This window comes from Pan troglodytes, chromosome 19 (genome assembly GCF_028858775.2).
Source record: "Pan troglodytes isolate AG18354 chromosome 19, NHGRI_mPanTro3-v2.0_pri, whole genome shotgun sequence".
Lineage (NCBI taxonomy): Eukaryota > Metazoa > Chordata > Mammalia > Primates > Hominidae > Pan > Pan troglodytes.
The window spans coordinates 77,126,512-77,152,932 of NC_072417.2; the positions used below are offsets into that span (position 1 = coordinate 77,126,512).

At 49.6% G+C, this 26,421-nt stretch overlaps 2 protein-coding genes and 1 long non-coding RNA gene across 12 annotated transcripts; 1 reads left to right on the top strand and 2 right to left on the bottom strand.

Annotated features, from left to right (window-relative positions):
- On the bottom strand, positions 1 to 3,299 carry LOC129137757 (uncharacterized). The gene is made up of 2 exons (XR_008540532.2): positions 2,558 to 3,299; positions 1 to 2,056 (listed from the first exon to the last, which is right to left on the bottom strand). It is a non-coding gene; the product is annotated as an uncharacterized LOC129137757 (long non-coding RNA).
- On the top strand, positions 3,054 to 9,053 carry PRR29 (proline rich 29). 7 transcript variants are annotated; one of them, XM_003315679.6, is made up of 6 exons: positions 3,061 to 3,218; positions 3,502 to 3,577; positions 3,764 to 3,870; positions 5,856 to 6,082; positions 6,239 to 6,309; positions 6,505 to 9,053. In XM_003315679.6, the coding sequence occupies exons 1-6, from the start codon at positions 3,069 to 3,071 to the stop codon at positions 6,531 to 6,533; spliced, it is 660 nt and encodes a 219-aa protein (XP_003315727.3). In that variant the 5' UTR covers positions 3,061 to 3,068; the 3' UTR covers positions 6,534 to 9,053. The 7 variants fall into 7 exon arrangements, with proteins under 7 accessions (XP_016788236.2, XP_003315727.3, XP_003315729.4 ...); XM_063799906.1 differs by having other exon boundaries at positions 3,137 to 3,218; positions 3,523 to 3,577; XM_016932747.4 differs by lacking the exon at positions 6,505 to 9,053 and having other exon boundaries at positions 3,054 to 3,218; positions 6,239 to 6,438.
- On the bottom strand, positions 7,364 to 25,811 carry ICAM2 (intercellular adhesion molecule 2). 4 transcript variants are annotated; one of them, XM_063798096.1, is made up of 6 exons: positions 25,670 to 25,809; positions 12,495 to 12,576; positions 11,398 to 11,502; positions 9,874 to 10,140; positions 8,412 to 8,732; positions 7,364 to 7,694 (listed from the first exon to the last, which is right to left on the bottom strand). In XM_063798096.1, exons 3-6 carry the CDS (start codon positions 11,456 to 11,458, stop codon positions 7,516 to 7,518), a joined length of 828 nt encoding a protein of 275 aa, XP_063654166.1. In that variant the 5' UTR covers positions 11,459 to 11,502; positions 12,495 to 12,576; positions 25,670 to 25,809; the 3' UTR covers positions 7,364 to 7,515.
- Between the last annotated feature and the right edge of the window lie 610 nt (positions 25,812 to 26,421).

The window sequence follows — 26,421 nt, forward strand, 5'->3', positions numbered from 1 at the left end:
TCAGATAGTTTTGATCTCAGCCTTGTTTTTCAAAACACAAGCGGTTAACATGCCCTTTTACCTCTGAGGCATTGGAATGATCACCTCCTCCTGACTGTTTTCTACGGCCACCTCTAGCCCGCTGCAGGCTTCCTTAGAGGGACAAGTGTGGCAGCCTCTTTGCTGGGCCCCCTGCCTCCAGCCTTGCTTCAGTTGAATCTATTGACCATTGTACACCCAAACTCATTTTCTTCAATGTCTATTTCAGTATTTCACGTCTCTGAATGCAGATGTATCATAGAGCTACTTAAGTCCCTTTTCCAGGAGTTTTCAGTAGCCTGGAGGCAGATGTGGAGCGAGTAGGAGGCTGATGTCTTCGTTGGGATCCCCCAAAAGCAGACCCTGACACAAGGCTTGGGGGGCAGTCGTTTCTTTGGAAGGAGATCCAAATGAGCACTACGAGAGAGTGGAGAAAGGACAGGGAGAGGAGAAAAGGCAGTAAAGTGTGTGTTTCTGAGCAGGTCACTGTGGGCCACCTTGGCACAAGCCCACAGGCATCACTGAGAGGCTCTGTGGGAGACACCTCAGAGTTGTCGCACTGAGACCAGGAGGCTGCAAGTTTAGCTATCAACTCCCATCCATTATTGCTTGTGGGCTGCTCCTGTGCCACCTTCTGGCCTGTCTTACCTGTGGCCAGGTGTCCTCAGGTGGAGGGGCTGTAGGTGAGGGCAGGAACCCTCTGCAGAAGACTCTAGGGGAGGCTGCGGGTACAGGCCAGCTCTGACAGCTGCTCCACAGTTGGATCTGTGTGTGTGTGTATGTGTATTCACACACACACACATGTACATACACACATGTATATGCATATGAATTTTTTTTTTTTTAGATGGAGTCTCTGTTGCCCAGGCTGAAGTGCAGTGGCATGATCTCGGCTCACTGCAACCTCCACCTCCCAGGTTCAAGCGATTCTCCTGCCTCAGCCTCCTGAGTGTCTGGGATTGCAGGCACCCGCCACCACGCCCGGCTAATTTTTGTATTTTTAGTAGAGACAGGGTTTCACCATGTTGGCCAGGCTGGTCCCGAACTCCTGACCTCAAGTGATCTGCCTGCCTTGGCCTCCCAAACTGCTGGGATTACAGGCGTGAGCCACCGTGCCTGGACTTATGCATATGATTTTTAAAACAAAAATAAGATCTTACTATGCTTACTGATATTTTTGACTCAACTCTCTTGGACAACTTTTCACATCAACAGAGATATTCTATTCCCACATTATCCATGGTTGAATAGTATTCTATTGGGAGGATGCATCCCCATCAGACATTTGTTTGTTCGTTTGTTTTAGAAACTGGGTCTCACCCTGTTTCCCAGGCTGGAGTGCAGTGACGTGATCGTCGCTCACAGCATCCTTGAATCCCTGGGCTTGAGCGATCCTCCTGCCTCAGCCTCCTGAGTAGCTGGCACTATAGGCACAAGCCACCGCACCTGACCCCCTATCAGACATTTGTTACTTCTAAATGTGGTTGACATAAACAAAGGTGGACAAGAACAATCTTCCTGAAACATGGCTGGCCACAGCACTTGCTATCTCCCTTTTGCTTGAAACCCACTGATAGCTCTCCATTACCCACAGGGCCAAGCCTAAATTCCAAACCTTGGCATTCCAAACCTTGGCCTGTCCCTGGACCTCTGCTCTCTGCCCAGCTCCTCTTCTACAGTCAGACAGTTTGACCCACCGGGTCATCTCAGGTCCTGTCCATTCATACACCTGGGTCTTGGCTTGGGCTCTGTCCCCAGCCTGATAGCGCCCGTCTTCCCCTGCTGCTTGGCCCCATCAAGGACTGCCTTCCTTGGAACTCCATCCCTCAGCGGTCAAGTCCTCTCTTTTTCATTATCCCCGGGGCGTAGTCTTATCTTTCTGCTCTCTTTCCATGGATACATTTTCACTTCCCAACAATGCTGGGACAAGTGACCATACTGCTTATGCCTCCAGGGTTCAGATGGCACATTGCACACGCAGACACTTCCTTGGTCAAGGTTTGTTGATGATGAGCAAAATGGCTGGTTCTCTTTCTACCTGGAATGAGAATGGAGATGGAGAGAGGCATCTCTGTGTTCTACTCACTGGGGGGCTGTGACCCCAGTGCCTGGATCTCAGCTTGTTAATGGCTGTTGAAGCCATAAGACCCATGGGGACAGTAAAGTAATGCCCACAAGCCTGCTCCCCTAGAGACAGGTACTACGGAGCAAAGGAGGAGGTGGGAATGGTCTTTCTGGTTCTTACTCCAGGACTGGCAGGAAGGGGAGCTGACGTGGAGAGTGGGGGAAGGGCTACTCGGGGTGCTAAGCCCAGCTTCCTGTCTGGATTTTCCTTGACTGCTGCCGGGGGCCTATCTTAGGATGGTCACAGCTGCAGAAATAGATCTCCCCCTTCACCTGTTCTTAAGCAAGGAAGACCTTGCTAACTTCCTGTCGAAAGAACGCGTGCTTTGGTAACTTTTCCAGTACAGGAGACAGTACTGGGGACGCGGGTGCTGAAGTCACCACGATTTTCCTTGTCTGAGGAGCAGTGGCTCACCTTGGCCAGGAAACAGGGCAAATAGCCGCAAGGAGAGAGGCGAGAAGCCGGCCACGTGTTTCCAGCCAGAGTCCTCAGCCTCTTCCGTGAATTCGGGCGGTGTTTCCTTCCTTGGTCTGCTCCAGAAACCACTCTTTCCTGGCAGGAAGCCCCTCTCTCTGTCAGAGTGACAGGGAACAGACCCTTTGTCCTCCTCACTCGTCTGCCCTAGCCTCCAGCCTGCTCCTGCAAAAGTCTCTGTTTCTCCTGAACTTTTCAGCTGAGTCAATCGGGCTCTGGGACCCCGAAACCAAGCCTCCCCAATCACTCGCTTATTCACTCAACAAACACCCCCCCCCTTCCCCGCACTAACCCAGGCCCGGTTCTGGGAACCAGCAAGGGGAGGGGAGGGGAGCCCCGAGCAGCGCGGCGGGAGGTGGACATGCCGGGGAGGACACTGGCCTCCTGGTGGCGGGGGAGGGCTCCTGGGGACCCCAAGTCCGCGGAGGAGGAGACAGGAGGGAGCAGGGAGATGGAAGACCCAGGAGCACGGGCGGGCTCCGCGCATGCGTGGGAAGAGACCTTGGCGTCCTCGGCGTCGCCAAGGCAACCGGCGCCAGCCATGGCCTCTGGGGCGGGCGGAAGCTGGGGTCGCTCCCCACCGCAGAGCGCAGTCCCGACGGTGAGGGCTGAGCCCGGGAGCAGATCCTGCCTTAGCTTGGGAGACGGCAGAGTGGGGAGCTGTCCCTGGAGGGGCCAGATCCTGGAGGGGTGGGGGGCGAGGAGAGACAGCCCCAAACCGAGAGGAAGAGGCGTGGCAGGGAGCAGGGAGGCCGCGGGGAGGGGAGGAGAGAACCTGGCCCCTGCGGGGTTAGGGAGGCCACTGGCCGGGAGGGGTTGGGGCTCGCGACGTGTCCCCATCCATTCCCCCCACCCCACCTGGCTGACTCCGCGCACACCCCCAGCCCTGGGTCACCTTCCTGCAGCCCCTCTCGTGGGCCGTCCCACCTGCGCCCCCGCAGCCAGGCCGCGTGAAGGAAGGTGAGACTCCCGGGTCCCCCCACCCCACCCCCACCATCACCACCACTCACCCTCTTCTGCCTCGCACATCCTCTGGGAGTCCCCGCAGCACAACCCGCCAACCCATTCTTCACCCCCTGGGACAGGGGTGTCAGGGGGAGGGGGACTCGGAGGCCCGGCGTGGGCTTGCTGAACCCCGCTTCCTAGACCTGCTGGAACTGATGATGCTGCAGAACGCGCAGATGCACCAGCTGCTGCTGAGTCGCCTGGTGGCTGGAGCGCTGCAGCCCCGGCCTGCCTCGCCCTGCCCTCAGGTGCGTGTGGGTGGGCCGCCGGGGTCGCTCACCTGTGGGTCCAGGGATGCGGATCCACCTGGGGTTCCTGTTCAGGGGGGAAAAGAACTGGGAGACAGAGGAGCAGGAAGCCAGCCCGTCTCTCTGGCTGGGGCTGTTTGGCATCTGTCATGTTTCAGCCTCCATGAAAGGTTGGGGCGGGGAAGAGACCCCCCAAAGTCCAGACCACCGAGGTCTTGTTTTCAAGGAGGTTTCCCTGCAGTGCCTCCCCCACTGGACTTAAGGCTCCAGGAAGGTAGGCACCCTGGTAACCCTGCCCCATGCATCATGAGCGTCTGGCCTGGTGCCTGACACCGTGTAGGGGCTCCGCTGATATTTGTTGAACGAGTGAATGAATAAATGAATGGTTAGGGATACAAAGCCAGGTTGGCTGTGATGGCACATGGAGAGGTACAAAGCACAAGTGCACATAGGGTTGGGGGATGGGGACAGGCTCCTTGGAGGAGCAGAGGATCTTAGAACCAGCCCTTGAAAGCCAGGTAGGATTTTGACCCTTGGAGGAGGCAAAGGGTGTGTCCCCCATCCAGGCTGGCAGGGGCAGAGTCAGGAGACAGAATGGGGGAAACCGTGTGCGGCAGTGTGTGTGTGCAAGTGTGTGTGTATGTGTGTGCAAGTGGGTGTCTGTGTGCATGCGTGTGTGTGTGCAAGGCTGTGTACACGCATGTGTGTGCAAGTGTGTTCACGTGCGTGTGCAAGGGTGTGCGTGCACGTGTGTGCGAGCGGGTTGTGAAGGCAAGTGTGTGCGTGCAAGCAAGTGTGTGCAAGTGGGGGTGTGTGCAAGCGTGTGTGTGCATGCATGTGCATATAGCTCTAAGGCTGAGCCTTACTCAGCCAATAGTGGGCATCCTGAGGTCAGGAGAAGCAGGGACTGGGTGGAGAGAGAATGTTGTTCAGCTCGGAGGAGGCGGAGAGGGGTTCAAGGAATCCAGACAGAAGGAGACCCTGAGGAGCTACTGCCACCCCTCACCCCTGGGTCCTCAGTGATGACACATAGGTGGGTCCAGGGGCCGGGGGTGAGGCCGGGGACAGCTCAGTGGACTCCTGGCCCCAGCTCTGGGGGTCACACCTGGAATCAACTGGGTGGCCAAGTTGCTCAACGTCCTTGAGCTACAGGAGTAAATGTCTCCACAATTTGTTGTCCGCATGTAGTAGACGCTCAATAAACACAAGCCATTCTTTTTTTCTTTTCTTTTCTTTTTTTTTTTTTTTTTTTTTTTGAGACGGAGTCTCTCTCTGTCACCTAGGCTGGAGTATAGTGATGCAATCTCGGCTCACTGCAACTTCCGCCTCCTGGGTTCAAACAACTCTCCTGCCCCAGCCTCCCGAGTAGCTGGGACCACAGGCGCCTGCCACCACACCCGGCTACTTTTTTGTGTTTTTAGTAGAGACGGGGTTTCACTGTGTTAGCCAGGATGGTCTCGATCTCCTGACCTTGTGATCTGCCCGCCTCAGCCTCCCAAAGTGCCGGGATTACAGGAATGAGCCACTGCGCCCCGCCTACACAAGCCATTCTTTTTTTTTTTCCTTTTTTTTCTTTTGAGATGGAGTCTCGCTCTGCCGCCCAGGCTGGAGTGCAGTAGCTCGATCTCTGCTCACTGCAAGCTCCGCCTCCCGGGTTCACGCCATTCTCCTGCCTCAGCCTCCTGAGTAGCTGGGACTACAGGCGCCCACCACCATGCCCAGCTAATTTTTTTTTTTTTTGGTATTTTTAGTAGAGACGGGGTTTCACCGTGTTAGCCAAGATGGTCTCAATCTCCTGACCTTGTGATCCGCCCGCCTCGGCCTCCCACAGTGCTGGGATTACAGGCGTGAGCCACCATGCCTGGCCACAAGCCATTCTTACAAAGCCTATCTGGAGGAAATAACTTAGGGGAATGGAGGAGTGGCGGTGGGGAGAGCCTGATGGTGGATTCTCATTTCCCCTCCCTGTTTTGCACAATCCCCAGGTCTACCTGGAGGTTCCGCAGGAAGAGCCTGAGGAGGAGGAGGAGGAGATGGACGTGCGGGAGAAAGGGCCTTTGGTGTTTCACCACCACTACTTGCCCTATTTGATGCCCTCCCCGGGTGCCCTGCTGCCCTGGCCAGTCCCCTTCTTCCCCACCCCCGCTTGTCAGCCCTACTTGCAGGACGTGCCCAGGATTCAGCACTGTCCTGCCTCCAGGGAAAGGGAGGTGTAAGTGAGGCTGGGTGCTGCCAGGGTTCTGCTCTGGGCTGGAAGTTGCAGAAGAGCTGTGCAGGGGCTGGTGGTCGGTGGAGATAACTTGTGGGTGAAACTCCAGAGGCCACCCCTGGGCCTCTGATGGGGGTCTTTTTCTTTCCCCCATCTCAGGAGAGCTGTGCCCCCACCCCCACCCCCCAGTGCCACAGGGACTGTGGGTGCTGATGTACCCCCGGCTTCAGGTAGGGCTGGGGTGGTGGGCAGCGGGGCCCAGGCCTGGGAGTGAATCAGGAGGCCAGGAGGGCCCTGTGCCCTCTGGTGGGGTTTGGGGGTTTCCTACCATCACTGCTGCAGGCAACTGGCCTGTCCCCTTCCCTTTACCTCTTTGGGGTCCACTGAGACAGGAGGGAGTCAAGATGAGGTTCTTGTTTCCCCAGACTACTATGATGCCGAGAGCCTCCTATGAGGACAGACCCTGGCCCTGGGAACTGCACCAGCTTCCTGCTCTGGATACAGCCCCGGAGCTGCCTCCTGCACCTCTCTTGTCGACTCCCCGGTGCCCATGGCTGGCAGTCCTTCTCACTCCCTCAACCTCAGCCAGGCCCTCTTCTCCTGGGGAAATCAGTCCCTGCCCCACGCCAATGAGTTCCTGGACGGGCCGGATCTGTGCTGTGGTGTAAGAGCTCCTTAGAGCACCACCCAGGCCCTTGAAGCCACGTCAGCCCGCCTCTGCCCCACTGCTTCCTGCCTGGAGCAGGGGGAGGCCTGGGAACAGAGCCCCCATCCTCTCTCCCTCACCCCTCTCTCTGGGATGATGAGATCTCCTTCCAGCCTAGTAATGGAGCAAGGGGGGGCGGGATTCCTTCTGCTTTCCACAGCTTTGAAGGCCCCTTTGAGGTGGCTGGAGGGGCCCAGAGTGGTCGGGGAGAGACTTTGCTGGGCAGCGCCCCTGAGCAGAGTCAGTTCGCTGGGCCCCCCACCCCTCATCCCAGGAAGCAGCTCTGTTGGCAGAAAGGAGAGGTCAGAGCTTTGTCCTGCTGTGGCCAGGAGTGGCCTGAGGTCTCCTGGGGCCAGGTGGGAACAGTGTGTCCTCTGCCCCCTGGGCCAGGGTGTGTTTTCCCCACCCTCACTCAGTAGCAATGAGCTACTCAGGCCAGATGGGGGCCTGTTGCATGGGCTGGGAGGCCCCTGTGAAGCAGAGGGTGGGGAGGGAGGCATCTAGGGAGAGGGGTCCCCCATGGTGGCTCCCCTCCCTGGCCATTGTTATCCCAGGAGGAGACACTGTGGGCACAGGGCTAAGTCCAGGTGTTTGTATTCGGGCTAGAAAAGGCAATGTCCCAAGTCTCTGCTGCCTGTCACAGTCCTTCAGCCAGGGCTGGACCTCAACCCTGAGGAGTCACACTGAGTTCCAGTGACCACCGTGGTGGTGGCCATGCCACTCATGCTTGCTATGGCCGGAAGGCCTGGGGCAGCCTCCTCCAAGCCGCTCGCACCCCGTAGGTGCCCATCCGCTGCTGGCGCAAGTGCTGGCCGAAGATGAAGCAGAGCAGGACAGATGTCACGAACAGGGACAGCAACACCGACACCACCGTGACTATGATGACCATCTGGCTGTCCGACACAGGCTCTGGGGAGGGAGGGGGCAAGGGTCTTAGACGTCCTGTGATCCCAGTTACCAGAGACCAAAAGGGAGTGGAAGTCCACCCCCAACCCAGACCCCCAGCCCCCGCCGCCCGCTCATGCATCCAGCAGTCACCCCAGTTGCAGAGATGAGTGGTGAATGGTGTCTGCATTAAAATTATTATCTGGAAAAAAGGTGGCCCAGGGCTCAGGCTACCAGCTGGACTTCTGTGTGGCTGTGAGGGCAGATGTCCCCTTGTCAGCAGCCATGGGACCAGTGTGTAGCTGCTGGACACCGTGGCCTGGAGGGTGGCATGGTCCCAGCCAAGCCCCTTCTTGGGCAGAGCTGAGTGAACTTCATGCCAAGCTCCCTGTGTGCCGGCCGTCCAGAGTCACCAAGCAGCAGAGCTCTGGGGACCTCAGTGGGGGCAGTCAGGCCAAACTTCTCATTGTGGAGGGGAGCCAAGGCCAGGGAGAGCAGTCAACGTCATGGGGCTTGATGGTGGCCGAGGAACAGTTGACCTCTCCTGACCTCTGGAGCAGTTGAGGTCCAAGCTGGGGACTTGGAAAGAACTTCAGGGAAGAGGGAGAGTAAGAGGGAAGCCTCAGGGTGAAGGGTGGGCTCCTGGGTGTTTGCTTCCCAAGTGGGACTCGAGATTTTTCTTCCCCCGAGGGGCTGAAAGTGACTTCTCACTCCCAACTCCATCCACGGATCTCCCCTCACCATAGATCTCCAACATCTTCGGGGCTGAGTGTTTGTGAAAGATGTTGCCACCGCGAGACATCAAGTCCAGCACAGCCAGGCAGGAGAAGTTGCGGTGGCCATCGTCTCTGTCAGCCGTGCTGTTGAATGTGACTGTGGCCTCCTGCGGAGCAGGGGCTGCCTTCCCGAAGGTCTCATAGTGCAGAGTCTCATTGCCACGGAACAGGAAGAGGGTGAGGCTGTCCAGGGGCTCCACGGTGGGCACCCTGCACTCAATGGTGAAGGACTTGCCCACAGCCACCAAAGTGGGTTGCAGTGTCAGGATGACCTGCCTTGGAGGCTCTGCAGGGGACAAAGGAGGGAGGTCTGGTCAGGATGGGGGTGCAGTCCCAGCAGCCTCCCCCTGGCCAGGGCCATCTCCTGTCACCATGGTGTTCCACGGTTGGGGAGGAAGTGGCCTGGCCGGCTCCAGTGCGGAGAGGAAGAGGGCGGCAGTTGAGGATGGAGGCTGGACTGTGTGGTAGTTTTACAGACATGATGGTTTCTGGTGACCAGGTGTCTACAAGGACAAGGTTCAGAAATTGTACAGCCAACTGGAAAGATATAAAAGTTTGGGTCTGTCTCCTCTCCTTCAGAAATGAAATATAAATTTCAAACATTAAACAGTTGGGTGATCACGTTGAGAGAGACTTAGATGGGCATTGCTCACTGGAACTGGGCACTGGAGGAACTGAGCTGTGAAGTTCATCACTTAGGAGGCAGAGGCCAGAGCCAGACCTGCCCAGGTTCTCCAGGGTCAGGGCCATGGCCACCACGATTCCTCACGTATTCAACCACCCGAGGGGGTGCCCTGGATTCTCTTTTGAATTAGAATACTTCACTTCCACTCACCCCACCTCCCACCCCAAGAAAATATGTTGGATTTAAGATGTTTTTCTGTTCATTGATCCACTGAAACTGGTGATGGAATGGACCCAGGTGATACCCTTAGCGCCAAGATGTCCTATCCCAGCCCATCTGGAAGGTTTTCATGGCTCATGTGCAGGTGGAGTGTGATGGCCACACATTTGCTGTGGGCCCTGAGGGGAAGATAAAAACCCTCGGCGACACTTCAACCTTCTTGCCGTGAGATGGACAGGCTCAGCTCCCCTGATGGTGACCCCACTACTTGGCACGGGACATGGGGTGCTCTGGTGACTCAGCTATGTTGGGAAATGACTTCTGGATTTGGCTAAATGTTGGTTAGATTGTCCTCCCCTAAGCAAGACTCAAAATGTGGGTTGTCTGCGTCTTGAGATGCCAGCGGGCTCAAGGCATCCAACCAAGGGCTGGCCTGGTCCTGCCCCTTGTCACCCCAGGAGCTCAGGGAGGCAGGGCCCCACGATGACAGTGCCCAGGAGCAGGCACAGAGGGGCTCTGTGTGCATTCAGTAGACACAGCCTCTGTCCCAGGGGAGAGGAGGGCCCCGCACACAGCCACTCACGGTACACGCTGACATTGGAATTCATTGACTCCTGCTTCCCGGAGCAGGTGAAGTGGCATTGGAGGACCGTGTCATGGGAGATGTTTGAGACCAAGTAATGTTTCCACTGAGCCTGTTCGTCCAGCAGAATCTTATCTAGAGAGGTCTCCAGACCACCCACTTCAGGCTGGTTACAGGTGGTGCTGCAGTTGACCTTGAGGGACCCTTTGGGCTCAACCGCCAGCTTCTTTGGCCTCACGTGTACCTCGAATACCTTCTCATCCGATCCTGGAAAACCAGAAACACTGGGCAGTCGTGTCATCCCCCCGCCCCCTGCCCTCCAGTGGAGCTGTCCATTGAGGCAGTCTGGCTCCTGGGTCAGGGGCTGAAGAGGAAAGGTCATTGGGGACCCCGCTGCTACTTTCCCCTTGTCAGGTGTCATGGCCCCGGCTAGACCAGGAGGCCACCCCCCAGCTGACTCCCTGCCTCTGGCTGTCCTTCCTCCAGCCCCCTAGCTGACACCCTGCCTCTGGCTCTCCTTCCTCCAGCCCATCTGCCCATCAGCTCCAGATTAGTCTTCCTCAGGCTGTGCTCCATCTCCATGGAGTGGGATCCCACTCAGTCTTTAAGGTCAGCCCAAATGTCCCCTCCCCCATAAAGCCCTCCCACAGAGGGCCCTCTGTAGCCCTCCCTCCTTTCCTTTCTTGCACAAACACTTTTTGAACACCTGCTATGTCCAAAGCATCAGGCTCTGGGGATACAGCAGTGATCACAGTAGACCAAACACTGCCCTGGTGGAGCTCCAGTAAACAGTGACAGGCAGAGCACCCAGCGGTCAGATGGCAGGAAAGCGCCGAGAAAGGGAGCAGGGAGTGGGGGTGAGGCCACTTTAAATACTGTGCTTAATGAAGGCCTCACCCAGATGGTGACTCTGTGGGCAAAGGCATGCAGGGGCGTGGCACGCCCTGCAGATACTCGGGGGCAGTGATCCAGGGGAAGGGGGCCAGCAGTTCAAAGGCTGGGGCAGGAGGATTGTTGAGCCCAGGAGTTGGAGGCTGCAGTGAGCTATGATCACACCCTGCACTCCAGTCCGGGCAACAGAACAGGAACCTGCCTATAATAAAAATAAAAAATTTAAAAAGCTCCAGCAGGCTGGGCATGGTGGCTCATGCCTGTAATCCCAGCACTTTGGGAGACCAAGGCGGGTGGATCACTTGAGTCCAGGAGTTCGAGACCAGCCCCTGCCATCTCTACAAAAAATACAAAAATTAGCTGGGCATGGTGGCTCTCACCTGTGATCCCAGCTACTCAGGAGGCTGAGGTGGGAGGATCACCCAAGCCCAGGGAGGTGCAGTGAGCCATGATCATGCCACTGTACTCCAGCCTGGGTGACAGACCGAGACCCTGTCTTAAAACAAAACAAAAAAACCTAAGAACCTCAGCAACTTTTGGGACTTCTCTTCCACCTGAAGCCACAGGGAACGGGGCTCCCCCACCCTCTCGGCTGGCATGTGCCAAATCAGGAACCCCAGGAATCTGGCTTACCTGGACAGCAGATCAGGGCGAAGAGGGCCACAGTCAGGGTCCTGTAACTGAAAGAGGACATCTCTGGCAGTGTCCACGGGCTCACAGGGACCAGCCAAGGGCTGCCTGGAGGGAGATGGTGGGCGCAGGTCTGAGCTATGGCCCAGAATCCCTAGCCTTCTGCAAACTGATGACTGCATTTCCTCTCATTATCTGAGAGATCTTTGGGAAGCCACGTACACCAGCTGGTTCTAGGACCCCAGGCCTCTAAGAATCCAGGCAGAGGAAGCTGGGAAGCTGCTGATAAGCAGGGCATAACCCAGTCCTCCCTGCTGACTCCCTGTGCAAGGGGCGGGGCAGGCAATGGGTGCACGCATGCGTGTATGAGACGTGTGCACAGGGGAGAGTCAGGCCTACAAGCCCCAGATCTGGGGAACCCCAAATCCCATGGGATGCATTGTTGGAGTCATGCCTGGGAGACAACCATCCAAAGGCCAGGACCTGTCCAGGACTTGCAGTTACCATAGCAAAAGGGGACAGTGACTTGGGCTTTTCTAAGGAAGCCTGGACGGGAATTTGAGCTTCTCCTGCTAAATGCCTGGTGCAATTCTGCATAAACCTTCACATCCCACTCAGTTTTCTTTTCTTTTTTTTTTGAGATGGAGTCTCACTCTTGTCGCCTAGGCTGGAGTGCTGTGGCACAATTTTTGGTTCACTGCAACCTCTGCCTCCCAGATTCAAGCAATTCTCCTGCCTCAGCCTCCAGAGTAGCTGACATTGCAGGATTGCATCACCACACCCAGCTAATTTTGTATTTTTAATAGAGATGGGGTTTCACCATGTTGGCTAGGCTGGTCTTGAACTCCTGACCTCAGGTGATCTGCCTGCCTTGGCCTCCCAAAGTGCTGGGATTACAGGCCTGAGCCTCCGCACCTGGCCCTCACTCAGTTTTCAACCTAGACTTGATCTTGACTCAGCTGATTCAGGGCCAACTTGAGGCCCAGAGCCTCAGGAAATGCATCCCATAATAGTCCCCAGCAACCCAGGCACAGACAGAGAATGGGGTCAGTCTGGCTGCAGCCACACCCCCAAACCATGGCCTTCATTTCCTGGCCTACCTGATGTCCTCCATCCTCTCTCTCCCTCCAGGAGGGAGCCTTGGGTTGGGAGGGTTGGAGCCTGAGGTGTTTCACTTTATTCCTAGGGAGGAATCCGCAGAAGCAGTGAGCAGGTAAGGGAGGGATTTCAATGGACGAGAGGACCTTCCTGGGGGATCGCCACACAGTCTCATCCCTCAGTTCTGCCTAAGATCCCTTTTGCAACCAGGCAGGGAAAGAGCAGGACTTCTTGCTTTCTCAGGGGAACCCCTGATGGGGCCTTTCCAAAGGGATGCCCCAGAATCCTCAGGACTTTGGCCAAGCTCCATTCCGGGTTGGGAGGGCAGGGTGAGGTCCTGCCCTTCCCTCACTGCTGAGGCCAAAGGCGGTTACTACTGTACACAATCATCAAGGGCTGCCATTGTCAGCCTGGACCCAGGGAAGTCCCTGGACGGGGTTGCTGGACTTGGGAATGATGCAGGGAGGAAGGGGCAGGGCCTGGGGCCAGCAGAGAAAAGGAGAACAGGGTGGAGTTTCACCCCCAGCCTGAAGGAATCTGATTTCATGTGGGGCCGGCAAAGTCCTGAGAGCAGGAAACACTCCTGAAACCCAAGCCAGGGGCTGGGACAGAAGGGTGGGGATGGGGACATTGCTGTAGTGGAGACTCTGTGTCCTCCACTGAGTCAGAATAATAATAACAATAACAACATCAATAATAATAATAGTAAACATTTACTTACTACAGGTCGGGCACTGTCACAAGCACTCTATAAATATTAACCAATTAATCCCCTAACTCTCTGAGGCAGGTACTGTTACTGTCTCCATCTCACAGATGGGAAAACTGAGGCACGTCAAGGTTAAATGACTTGTTCAAGATCACATACCTAGAAAAAATGAAGTCACCATGAATGATAGCCTGCCGTGGTGACTGTTGAAGCCCGCCCGAGCAGGCGCAAGAAGAGGATTGTTAGGAGCCTGGTTCCCAGGAGACCCTCAAGAGGGAAAAGCAACATAGCAGAAGGCCAGAGGAAGGTTCTGGGGCCTGCCTCACTGTGAGGGACTGTGGGAAGGTGGGGTGATCCACGCCTGGAGTGCTCCAAACAGCTTCTGGAAGGGACAGTGCTTGGGAATCCCACCTGCATACACAGCAGGGCCAGCCTAATTCCCTCTTCAAGCAAGGCTTCTGCAGCCCAGCGTCCTCCCCGAAAGCACAGGCCCCAGTTCCTACCCCCCGTCTCCTCCTGTGATGTCTCCCATCCTTCCTGGGCAGGCCCTGCTTGGCTGGGACACACCGGGCATGTGACCATCTATTTGTTAGAAATAGTTACTGTATTCTAACCGTTGACACATCAACCTCCCTGCCTCCCCACTGGCCCATCAACAGTGAGGGCAGAAGCTGAATCTCATGTACTGCTACATCCACCCAGTGTAGGACACTGCCTGGCACACAGTAGGTGCTTCATCATTGCTGAATTGGTAGATGGATGGGTGCATGCATGGATTAGTGAATGAATGAGAGAGTTTGTCCTAAATAAGCTTGGGCGAAGGCTGTTTTTAGTTTTAGGTCCTAAGCATTTACTGTTTTTTTTTTTTTTTGTCCAGCATCTTCCTCCTGCTACTGCTAAAGCCTCTGCTTCCCAAGCCCACAAGGCTGACCTTATAATGTAAACAAGGCCAATCATGGTACCTTACTCCTTGAGGATGGGCACTTTGAGTTAGGCCTGCACAAAGGTTTTCTTTTTTTGAGATGGAGTCTCGCTCTGTCACCCAGGCTGGAGTGCAGTGATGCAATCTCAGCTCACTGCAACGTCCGCCTCCTGGGTTCAAGTGATTCTCCTGCCTCAGCCTCCTGAGTAGCTAGGATTACAGGTGCCCACCACCATGCCCAGCTAATTTTTGTATTTTTAGTAGAGACGGGGGTTTCACTCTGTTGGCCAGGCTGGTCTCGAACTCCTGACCTCGTGATCTGCCCGCCTCTGAGCAGAGGTTTTCCTGGGACTTTCTGAACCAGAGCCGGTTCCTTCTAGCCAGACCCTTCCCTTTCTAGTCCTAACACTAGACGCACATGAGCCAGCAGCTGTGCGTGCTCATGCCCCACAACTGAAGAAGCTGAAAGGAAGGAAAGTCAACTCAGTGTAGGAGGTACCCTTAATCCAAGATGGAAGGTGATCTAGAATTGTTATGGGGAAAGTGCTGGTTGTAGGGGTAAGGGGTGGACTCTGATGGGGGTGGGCTGGGTTAGGTGCCCAGCGATGACTCTGTGTTCACTCAGGAATCGTGTTGCAGAAGTGAAAGAGCTATCCAGGCTGAATACGGTGGAAAGTCCTGACCCTTCAAACCTGCCCATGGGAGGTTTGGACATGGGTCCTTGCGTACAGAGAGTTACTGTGGGGCTTGCCCTACAAAATGTCCACGACAGGAAAAGAGCTTGTAGCACACTCAACATTAATCATTAGGTCAGCATGCTCTCTGACCTGCTTCCTCATAGTTGCTCGGTGCCTATTGCCCCAGAATGATGCAGACTCTGTCATAGGATTAGAGTTCCCTTAACTGCTCTAAAGGTAACAGATTGAACATTATAAAATGTTAAGTTTTCCCTTTGAGATATTCTTTCAGGTCCTGCATACCAGTGAAAGTACTCATGCAGGCTGGTCTGAAGGACCCCACTGATGCTAGCTGGTCTGAAGGACCCCACTGATGCCAGCCAGTCTGCAGGACCCAATTGATGCCAGCTGGCCTGAAGGACCCCATGAGGAGCTGACTCACAAAAGAATGCAGTTTCCATATTCCAGTGATTTTATCCCCTTACCTCGACCAGTCATTGACCCCAGTTTACCAGCCTCTTGCCCTCCACAATGTCCTCTAAAATCCCAGCCCAGAACTCTTTGGGGAGATGGATTTGACGGTCTCCCCGATCTCCTCATTTGGCACCCCGGGATCATTAAACTTTTTCTCTGCAGGAAACCCTGCTGTGTCAGTGTAATTGGCCTGTTGCTGCACAGCAGTGGGCCTACACACCTGTTGGTCCTGTAACACAGGAATAAGAGGAAACTGACCATGATGTAGAAGAGAGAAGAAACTTGGGGTCCTTCCTGGGAAATTGTTTTCACCATGAAATGTCTCCTGTTTTGCTCTCTGGATCCCTAAGTTTCTCAAGGAAGGAGGCTATAAAACTGGAGGAGTTAAGATAGTTCTGGAAAACGTGAGAGAATTTTTGAGGGGAGGGGAGATTAGAGTCTCAGTTTAGAAAGTGAACTCATCTCTCCCACAGAGCTTTGGAAGGATTATGCTCTGACAGGGTCCTAATCCAGTGACTTTCCTCTCTTGTTTGAAAGAAAAAAAAAAAAACTATTAGAATTGTGTACCCAGCAAAACCATCTTTCAAGAACCAAAGTTAACAAAAACAGATAAACAAAAAGTTTATCCCCCAAAATACCTAAATGAGCGTTTAAAAATGTGCTTCAGTAAGAAGAAAAAATGATTACAGAACAGTTTGCTATGCAAAGAAGGGCAAGAAAATAAAATGGCAAATGAGTACACAACTCCAAACAAATATTGTTTACAATAATGGTAATATTAATCATTATAATGTTTATTTTGAGAAGTTTTAGAAGTTCAAAACTAAAATACTGGGTAAGAATATATAAGGAAGGATTGGAGTTAAAGCATTCTAAGATTCTAACTTGGAATTTTTTAGGAGGGAGGACACATTTTAAGTTATATAAGGAATGGGAGAAAATATTTGCAAGCCATACATGCAGTAAGGGGCTAATATCCAAAATATATAAGAAACTCAAACAACTCAATAGCAAGAAAAAAAACCACAATTTTAAAATGGGCACAGACCAGCCCAATGTCTCTTGGACTTTATTTAATGCCATATAATGTTGTCAGAATAAAGAGAAAGATGAAAAAAATAAACAAAAATGGGCAAAGGACCTGAGCAGACATTTCTCAAAAGAAGACATACAAATGGGCCAGGCGTGGTGGCTTACACCCATAATCCCAGCACTTTGGAAGGCCGAGGTGGGTGGATCACAAAGTCAGGAGATGGAGACCATCCTGGCTAACACGGTGAAACCCTGTCTCTACTAAAAACACAAAAAAGTAGCTGGGCGTAGTGGCACACGCCTGTAGTCGCAGCTCCTCGGGAGGCTGAGGCAGGAGAATTGCTTGAACCTGGGAGGCAGAGGTTGCGGTGAGCCGAGATCGCGCCACTGCACTTCAGCCTGGGTGACAGAGCAAGACTCCATCTCAAAAAAAGAGGACATACAAATGGCCAAGAGGTATATTAAGGAGTGCCCACCATCACTAATTATTAAGGAGATGCAAATTAAACCCACAATGAGATATCACTTCACACCTGTTAGAATGGCTATTTTCAAAAAGACAAGAGATAAGTGTTGATGACAGCTGGGCATGATGGCTCATGTCTGTAATCCTAATACTTTGGGAGGCTGAGGCAGGAGGATCCCTTGAACCCAGGAGTTTGAGATCAGCCTGGGCAACACAGGGAGACCCTGTCTCTAAAAAACAATAATAATACTTTTTAAAAAGAGATACGTGTTGATGAGAATGTAGAGAAAAAGGAATGCTTACATGCAGTTAGGAAGAATGTGAATTAGTACAGCTGTTATGGAAAATAGAATGGAGGCTCCTCAAAAAATTAAAAGTAGAACTACAGAGGATCTAGCAATCCCACTACTGGGTATATATCCAAATGAAATGAAACCAGCATGTCAAAGAGATATCTGCACTCCCATGTTCATTGCAGCATTATTCACAATAGACAAGATATAGAATCAAACTAAGTGCCCAACAGTGGATGAATGGATAAAGAAAATCTGATACATATATACAGTGGAATACTATTCAGCCTTAAAAAGAAGGAAATCCTGTCATTTTTGACAACATGAACAAACCTGGAGGACAATATGTTAAGTGAAATAAGACAGGCATAGAAAGGCAAATACTGGCCAGGTATGGTGGCTCACACTTGTAATCCCAGCACTTTGGGAGGTTGAGGCAGGAGGATTGATTGAACCCAGGAGTTTGAAACCAGCCTGGACAACATAGTGAGACCCTGTGTCTATTATTTTAAAAATTTTAGGCTGGGCAAGGTGGCTCATGCCTGTAATCCCAGCACTTTGGGAGGCTGAGGCGGGTGGATCACTTGAGGTCAGGAGTTTGAGACCAGCCTGGACAACATGGTGGAACCCCATCTCTACTAAATATATATATAACAATTGGCCGGGCATAGTGGTGTGTATCTGTAATCCTAGCTACTCGGGTGGCTGAAGCAGGAGAATTGCTTGAACCCGGGAGGTGGAGGTTGCTGTGAGCTGAGACTGTGCCACTGCACTCCAGCTTGGGTAACACAGCAAAATTCTGTTTCAAAAGAAAAAAAAATTATTAAAATGTTTACACAACATTTAAAAAAGCAAAACTTGGGTTTGCTGCACACCAAGTACTGTTGAATCCACGTGAAAGAAGGGATGTGTAACACTGTATTAGATGTTCTAAATAATCTAGAGATAGTTTAAAGTATACAGGAGGATGTCTGTAGGTTATACGAAAATGCTATGCAATTTTATATTAGGGACTTGAGCATCCTCAAATTTTGGTATCTGTTGGGAGGGTTCTGAAACCAATCCCTCCATGTATACTGAATAGTGACTCTACAATTTTTGTCAAATATTAAAAGAACATGTAAAATTTCAAGGAAAACCAGTAGAGATAAAGTATATAAATTCTAAACCACTAGAGAGGCTTAAAATTGTATAAAAACAATCCAAACAATCCTTAGTTAAAAAAATTTAAGAAGAAAGCTGAGTGTGGTGGCTTATGCTGGTAATCCCAGCACTTTGGGAGGCTGGGGCGAGTGGATTACCTGAGGTCAGGAGTTCGAGACCAGCGTGGCCAACATGGTGAAACCACTCTCTACTAAAAATACAAAAATTAGCTGGACATGGTGGCGTGTGCCTGTGGTCTCAGCTACTCAGGAGGCTGAGGCATGAGAATTGCCTGAACATGGGAGGCAGAGCTTGCAGTGAGTTGAGATCGCACCACTGCACTCCAGCCTGGGCAATAGAGTCTCACTCTGTCTCAAGAAATAAAAAAATACAAAAACAAATACAAATACAAAAATTAGCCAGGTGTGGTGATGTGTGCCTGTAGTCTCAGCTACTTGGGAGGCTGAGGTGGGAGGATTGCTTGAACCCAGGAGGTGGAGGTTGCAGTGAGCCAAGATCGTGCCACTGCACTCCAGCCTGGGTGATAGGGTGAGTTCCTATCTCAAAAAAGAAAAAAAAATACTAAAACACAAAGCTCAGCTCTATGTTGTTTGTTGTTTACAAGAGACATACTTCATGCATAAGGATATGGAATTGGTTGAAAGTCAAAGGATGAAAAAGATATACTAGGCAAACACCAAAAAAAGCTTGGAAAGCTATATTTATATCAGACAAAAATGAATTTAAAGACAAAAACATTTATTAGGGATAGAGTGAGTACCTGGAATAAAGGGTCAATTCACCAGGAAGTTACAATAGTTCTAAGCTTCTATATAGAAGTTTCTATATAGAACTATATACTTCTATATATACTCTTTATAGTTCTATATACTCCCATATAGAACTATAAAGAGGTAAAACCACCATCACAACAGGAAATTTTAACATATGTCTCTTAATTATGAGTAATGATGCGGACAGAAAAAAAAATCAGTGGTGTAAATGCTTGAACTGCATCTATAAAGTAGAGAATACAAATTCTTCAAGAAGATGAGTTTTAAAACCCTTATATATTTGACAGTTTAAAAACATAATCTAATGCATTAGTCAAAGAAGAAATCATAATGACACATTTATAAATTCCTAAAATTGAATGATAATGAAAATACCACGTTAAAATTTCTGTGAGGCACAAAAGTTGTGCTTGGAGGGAAATCTATAGACTAGAATGCTTGTATTAGAAAAGAACTCTGGGCCAGATGCAGTGGCTCATGCCTGTAATCCCAGCACTTTGGGAGGTCAAGGCAGGAGGATTGCCCCTGCCCAGGAATTTGAGACAGGCCTGGGCAACATGGTAAGATCACATAAGAAAGAAAGAAAGAAAGAAAGAAAGAAAGAAAGAAAGAAAGAAAGAAAGAAAGAAAGAAAGAAAGAAAGAAAGAAAGAAAGAAAGAAAGAAAGAGGGGAGGGAGGGAGGGAGGGGAGGGAGGGAGGGAAAGAGAGAGAGAAGGAGAGAGAGAGAGGAAGGAAGGAAGGAAGAAAGAAAGAGAGAGAGGAAGCAAGAAAGAAAGGGAGGGAGGGAGAGAGAGAGAAAGAAAGAAAGACAGAAAGAAAGGAAGAAAGAGAGAGAAAGAAAGAAAGAAAGAAAGAAAAGAAAGAAAGGAAGGAAGGAAGGAAGGAAGGAAGAAAGAAGGAAAATAAGTCTGATGGCCAGGCATGGTGACTCATGCCTATAATCCTAGCACTTTGGGAGGCCAAGGCAGAAGGATCACCTGAGCTCAGGGGTTTGAGACCAGCCTGGGCAACAGAGTGCGATATTATCTCTCTATTAAAATAAAAATATTACAAAAAAACCCTTCCCTACAAAACTCAATAGGATAGGCAAGTCTCCAGTGAAATCGATATATAAAGAAAAAGAAGGCATGCGTAAACATGATTAGGAATGTAAACGGAAACGTAAACATGAGAAGAAAGAAAACTATACAAATTTATAGAAACAGAAAGTGAAACAGTAGTTGCCAGGGGCTGTGGGAGAGGGGAAATGAGAGTCCTTCAAATGGGTTTAGTTCTGGTTTTGCAAGATGGAAAAATTTCTGGAGATGGGTTGCAAAACAATGAGAACATACTTAGCATTAATTGCTGAAGTGTACACTTAAAAATGGTTAATTTGGTACATTTTATGTTATGTGTATTTTACCACAATGAAAAATAAAGAAGACTATAAAAAAGTTATGCTTCAACATAGGAACTGAAGTAGATCAAGTCTTAGACAAATATAACTTACCAAACTTATTTAAGAAGAAATAAAAAGCCTAAATGGTTCTATAACTATTAAAGAAATTGAATCAGGGCCGGGCATAGTGGCTCACAGGTAATTCCAAGAAAGTGCTTATGGCTAATCCCAGCACTTTGGAAGGCTGAGGTGGGAAGATCCCTTGAGCCCAAGAGTTTGAGACCAGCATGGGCAACATGACAAAACCCCATCTCTACAAAAAATACAAAAATTAGCCAGGCGTGGTGGCACACGCCTGTAGTCACAACTACTTGGGAGGTGGAGTTAGGGGGATGGCTTGAGCCTGGGAGGTTGAGGCTGCAGTAAACTGAGATTACGCCACTGTACTCTAGCCTAGGTAACAAAGTGAGACCATGTCTCCAAGAAAAAAATAAAAGAAAACAAAAAAACTTGAATCAGTAATTTAAAGATCTTCCCATGAAGAAAATACCAGGTCTAGATGGTTTTGCAGAAGTTCAAGTAAGGGTAACTCTTTAAAAAAAATTATTATTGTTTTTTTTTTTTTTTAGAAATGGAGTTTTGCTATATTGCCCAGGCTAGTCTCAAACTCTTGGGCTCAAGAGATCTTCCTGCCTTAGTCTCTTGAGTAACTGGGACTATAGGCATACAGCACTGTGCCTGGTTAGTAATTCTAATTTTATAAAAACTCTTTCTGAGAATGGAAAAAATGAAAACATTAACTCTTTCCATGAGGCCAGTGTAACCTTAATATCTAAACAAGACAAGTACAGGAAGAGAAAGCAATATTAGAGGCCAGTTTCACTCATGACTATAAATGCAACAGTTATAAGAAAAATACTGGTAAATCAAATCTGGCAGTGTAAAAACCAAAAGACATCACATTCTAGTTGGGTTTATCTCAGGTATGCAAGGATGGTTTAACAACGAAGAAATGTCTATAAACATTATTTATTATGTTGGTAATAGTAGACTTTGGTGCTCTGTGTCATATCACTTCTGCCCTCTGCTGATTTCAGCAGTCCCTACAGTGGATGATTTTGTGCAAGCCTAGACTCCCTTTTAAGCTGCCAGTGCCCCTCCACCTACCCCCAAACTTATACTATGCTTCTTTTTGCTTTTTGTCTCAGGGTCTTCTTCAATGCTTTAGGAACAATTTACTTGCCAGCTAGTGATTCCCAGAAGTGTGGGAGAGTTAAGTTCCCTAGAATGCGATCCTCACCCAGTTGGGGAACAGGAGCCAGTGGATATACTTTCCAGCCTCCTTCTTGCCAGTGGGCAATTCTGGGAGACATCCTGTAGTTTTATCAGAGGTCTCAGCAGAATAAGCTTCCGTCGCCTACAGCTGCAACATCAGTCACCCTCCTTTAAATGGGCTTTTCCTTCCTTCCTGTCTGTTTTCCCTGCTCCTTCACCCCCTGCTTCCTGGAATCACCTCTCAAATAACCTATCTGAATCTAAGTCCTTGCTCCAGCCTCTGCTTTGGAACAAAGGATTCTGCTTTAGAGCAAAAGGAGACCAAACTAAAACTTACATTAACAGATTTAAAAAGAAAAAACATACGATAATATCAACAGATTAAAAAAATTGACAACATTCAACACCCTTTTATGATACAAGCTCTTAGCAAGTTAGAAGCAAATGTCCTTAACCTGATAAAGAAAACTTACATAAAACTTCTATATTGTTTTTAATGAGTAAATCTTAGGAGAATTTCCTTTAAAATCAGGAAGAGACAAAGATGCCTATGATTTCTGCCTCTGTTTAATATTGTACCAAAGGTCTTATACATTGCAGTAAAAGGAAAGGAAGGAAGGAAAAAAGGAAGAAGGAAGGAAGGAAGGAAAGGTGATCAAAACCATCAGTATTTGTATATGGCATGACTACCCAGGTAGAAAATCCAAAAGAATCATCAGGCAAGTGATTCAAAGTAATAAGAGATTTTAGCAAGGCAACTAGCTAAAAGATCAATATTCAAAAATTGGTTGTTCTTGTGTATATCAGTAACATACAAAAACATAATTTAAAAAATACATCATTTATAACAGTCAAAAAAGTAGAGCAAGAAAACTAACAAAACCTAGAACTATAAGACCTATAGTAAGAAAATTATAATACTTTATTGAAAAATATTAAAGACAATCTAAATAAATGGAGAGATAACACATGTTCATGGATAGGAAATTCAATATTATAAAGATGTAAATTATTCTGTAACTGATCTATAGGGTCAGTGCAATTCCAATTAACCCCAATAGGGTTTTTCATGGAAACTGAAAGCTGATTTTAAGGTTTATATGGAAGAACAAAAGAACCAAGACGCCCCTAAAGGAAATGAATAAGGTGAGGGATTTGCTCTGCTAGATATTAAGACTTTCTGTAAAATATGGTGTTAGTGTAGGTATAGGCAAATTAACTGATGAAACAGAATAAAGAGCCCAGAAATACACCTATGCTTGTTTGAAACTTTGATGCATGACAAAGATGACATAGAAGATCACTGGGTAAAAGAAGGGCCTGTTAAATGACACAGGATCAATTGATTAACCATATGGAGAAAAAAAGGGGAAAATGTATCCCTATCTCACACCAAATATAGAAATCAATTCCATTTAGATTAAGGATTTATATGTGAAAAAAATCTTTATAAGAAAATATAGGAGAGTATTTCCATATCCTTAGGGCAAGACCTCGAAATTGTCAATCATAAAATCAACAATTGGTATCTTTGACTAAGATACAAAGAAACAGGTCGGGTGCGGCTGTGACCCCAGCACTTTGGGAGGCCGAGGTGGGCTGATCACGCGGTCAGAAGATCGAGACCATCCTGGCCAACATGGTGAAACCCCATCGCTACTAAAAATACAAAAAAATTAGCCAGGCATGGTGGCGGGCACCTGTAGTCCCAGCTACTCGGGAGGCTGAGGCAGGAGAATGGCGTGAACCTAGGAGGCGGAGCTTGCAGTGAGCCGAGATCGCGACACTGCATTCCAGCCTGGGTGACAGAGTGAGACTCTGTCTCAAAAAAAAAAAAAAAAAAAAAAAAAGACTCACAGAAACATTTCAAAGAAAAGGAAACATGTCTAAACAAGTGAAAAGATTATTTAGCTCGAGTAGCCAGGGAAATTAAAATTAAAATTACAATGGGACCGATACTATTTTATATGTATTAGGTTGGCAAAAGTTAAGAAATGTGACAAGACCAATTGTTGGAGAGGCCGTAGGTTAATAGGCACCCTTCTAACTGCTGATGAGAGTGTATATTGGTGCTCTCAGAGATAATTAGGCATTAACTTGTAAACGGAATATTCTTGTACCCTGTAACTCACAGTTCAATTCTTAGATGTATGCCCTAGAAACGCTGTCCCACTAAGAACCAGACATGTCCTTGTGTTTACTTCTCTTTTTTTTTTTTTTTTTTTTTTTTGAGATGGGGTCTCGTTCTGTCGCCCAGGCTGGAGTGCAGTGGCGCGATCTTGGCTTACTGCAACCTCCACCTCCCAGGTTCGAGCTATTCTCCTGCCTCAGTCTCCCGAATAGCTGAAACTACAGGCGTACGCCACCACACCCAGCTAATTTTTGTATTTTTAGTAGAGATGGGGTTTCATCTTGTTGGCCAGGACCGTCTCTATCTCTTGACCTCATGATCCTCCTGCCTTGGCCTCCCAAAGTGCTGGGATTACAGGCATGAGCGACTGCTCCCGGCCTTACTTCTTACTATCTGTGTGACCTTGAGCAAATCACTTAATCTTTCAGTGCCTCAATTTCCTTATCTGCAAAAAGGAATCAATAATAGTATCTTCCTCATAGGGTTTTTGTGCAGATTAAACAAATAAAATAAGTAAATATTTTAAAGCATTTAGAACAGTGCCTAGCACACAGTAACGCTCTATAACTGTTTCATAAAATAAAAAGAAATAGGCATAGCCAGGCGCAGCAGTTCAAGACTGTAGTCCCAACTAATTAGGAGGCTGAGGTGGGAAGATCACTGGATCCCAGGAGTTCGAGGTTGTAGTGTGCTATGATCATGCCTGTGAATAGCCACTACACTCCAGCTTGGGCAATATAGTGTGACCCCATCTCAGTAAATAAATAAATAAATAAATAGAGATGCATATGTAATAAAGCACTTAAAAATAAGAGAACAATAAACACAAAATTCCAGAGGGTGACTACCTGTGGGTGGGAGGCAAGTAGCATAAAAGTGGACAAATGGTGGCCAGGCGCCATGGCTCACGCCTGTAATCCCAGCATTTTGGGAGGCCGAAGTGGGCGGATCATGAGGTCAAGAGATCGAGACTCTCCTGGCCAACATAGTGAAACCCTGTCGCTACCAAAAACACAAAAATTAGCTGGGCATGGTGGCATGCGCACCTGTAGTCCCAGCTACTTGGGAGGCTGAGACAAGAGAATCGCTTGAACCCAGCAGGCGAAGGTTGTGGTGAGCCAAGATTGTGCCACTGCACTCCAGCCTGGGTGACAAGAATGAAAACTCTGTCTCAAAAAAAAAAAAAAAAAAAAAAAAAAAGCAGATAAGTGGTGTTTGCAGTTTGGTGATACTCCATCCTTGTGCTGAGTGGCAGCTTCAGGTGTGTTTGGTATATTACTGTGCAGTATGATGTATATGTATGTTACATATGCTTTTTATGCGTTACCTAGTAAATTTTACAAAAATAATAAAAGGGAAAAAGGGCCTTTCTACGTGCCTAGAAAGAAGAGGCTTCATGGGAATGTGAGCCATGGGTTAGGAAAGACCCCCTCGAACCGAGGCAGGTAGGAAGTGAGTGACTGAGATTCATTATGAAACCATCACGCCTGCCGGGGAGAACAGGGACTGTCCCTTCCCCTCTGCATCAGCTCAGATGGTCCAGATCATAGCCCACGTGGGCCCCTAAATAAGGAGGCAGCCCTACATTTCTACATCGGCCACCGAGATGGCAGAGCAGAGGAAGGAGAGAGGGGAGACAAATCAGGAAAGGAGCGCCAGGGCAAGTGCGTGAGCTCAGAGACCCAGCAGGGCAGGGCAGGAGCTTCACAGAGTGCAGGATGTCGAGCCACAGGAGCGCTGGGGATTCCCCAACCCCTGCACTTACCAGCGAGAAACTGAGACCCAGAGAGGGCAACGGACTAAAACTCAGACCTCGACACTGCCAAAATTCTTCCCATGCTGCCAAGCTTCATTGGAGGGAAAGTGAGAAGCTCAACCTTACCCCTGTGGGCTCCAAGAAGGGTAGCTCTGGGATCCCGGGCAGGAAATTGGTGACAAGGTGACAAGGTGCACGTGTCACAGCTGCCCAGTTCACGGCTTGTTATTCAGTCTTCTCCCTCCCCCCACTCCCCACCAGAAGTGACGTGCTTCCTGTGCCCCGGTTCCCACCCTAAACTAGCCTCATTTAGCTCCACTCCCATCCCGCTTTTTTTTTTTTTAATTGTGGTAAAACGTACACAACAGAATTTACCATTTCAATTTTTTTTTTTTTTTTTTTAGACTGAGTCTCAGTCACCCAGGCTGGAGTGCAGTGGTGTGATCTCGGCTCACTGCAACCTCTGCCTCCCGAGTTCACGTGATTCTTGTGCCTCAGCCCGCAGAGTAACCGGGACCACAGGCACCTGCCACCACGCCTGGCTAATTTTTGTATTTTTAGTAGAGACAGGGTTTCACCATGTTGGCCAGGCTGGTCTCGAACTCCTGACCTCAAGTGAACTGCCTTCCTCGGCCTCCTAAAGTGCTAGGATTACAGGCAAGAGCCACTGCGTCCAGCCAATTTTTTGTTGTGTTGTTTTTAAGACAGAGTCTTGCTTTTGTCACCTAGGCTGGAGTGCAGTGGCACAATCACAGTTCGTGGCAACCTCTGACCCCTGAGCTCAAGTGACCCTCCCTCCTCAACTTCCCAAGTGACTGGGACTACAAGTGTGCAGCCACCAGGCTTGGCTAATTTCTGTAGTTTTTGTAGAGACAGAG

What these genes read in the sequence shown, in the direction of transcription:
- PRR29 (XM_003315681.7), top strand. Translation starts at nt 3,159, where the DNA reads ATGGCCTCTGGGGCGGGCGGAAGCTGGGGTCGCTCCCCACCGCAGAGC. An exon ending in GCCAGGCCGCGTGAAGGAAG is followed by an intron (nt 3,578 to 3,763) that starts GTGAGACTCCCG and finishes CCCGCTTCCTAG; the next exon opens with ACCTGCTGGAACTGATGATG. An exon ending in CTGCCTCCAGGGAAAGGGAG is followed by an intron (nt 6,081 to 6,504) that starts GTGTAAGTGAGG and finishes TTGTTTCCCCAG; the next exon opens with ACTACTATGATGCCGAGAGC.
- ICAM2 (XM_009432985.5), bottom strand. Translation starts at nt 11,458, where the DNA reads ATGTCCTCTTTCAGTTACAGGACCCTGACTGTGGCCCTCTTCGCCCTG. An exon ending in CGCCCTGATCTGCTGTCCAG is followed by an intron (nt 10,141 to 11,397) that starts GTAAGCCAGATT and finishes CTGGTTTTCCAG; the next exon opens with GATCGGATGAGAAGGTATTC. An exon ending in GAAGATGTTGGAGATCTATG is followed by an intron (nt 7,695 to 8,411) that starts GTGAGGGGAGAT and finishes CTCCCTCCCCAG; the next exon opens with AGCCTGTGTCGGACAGCCAG.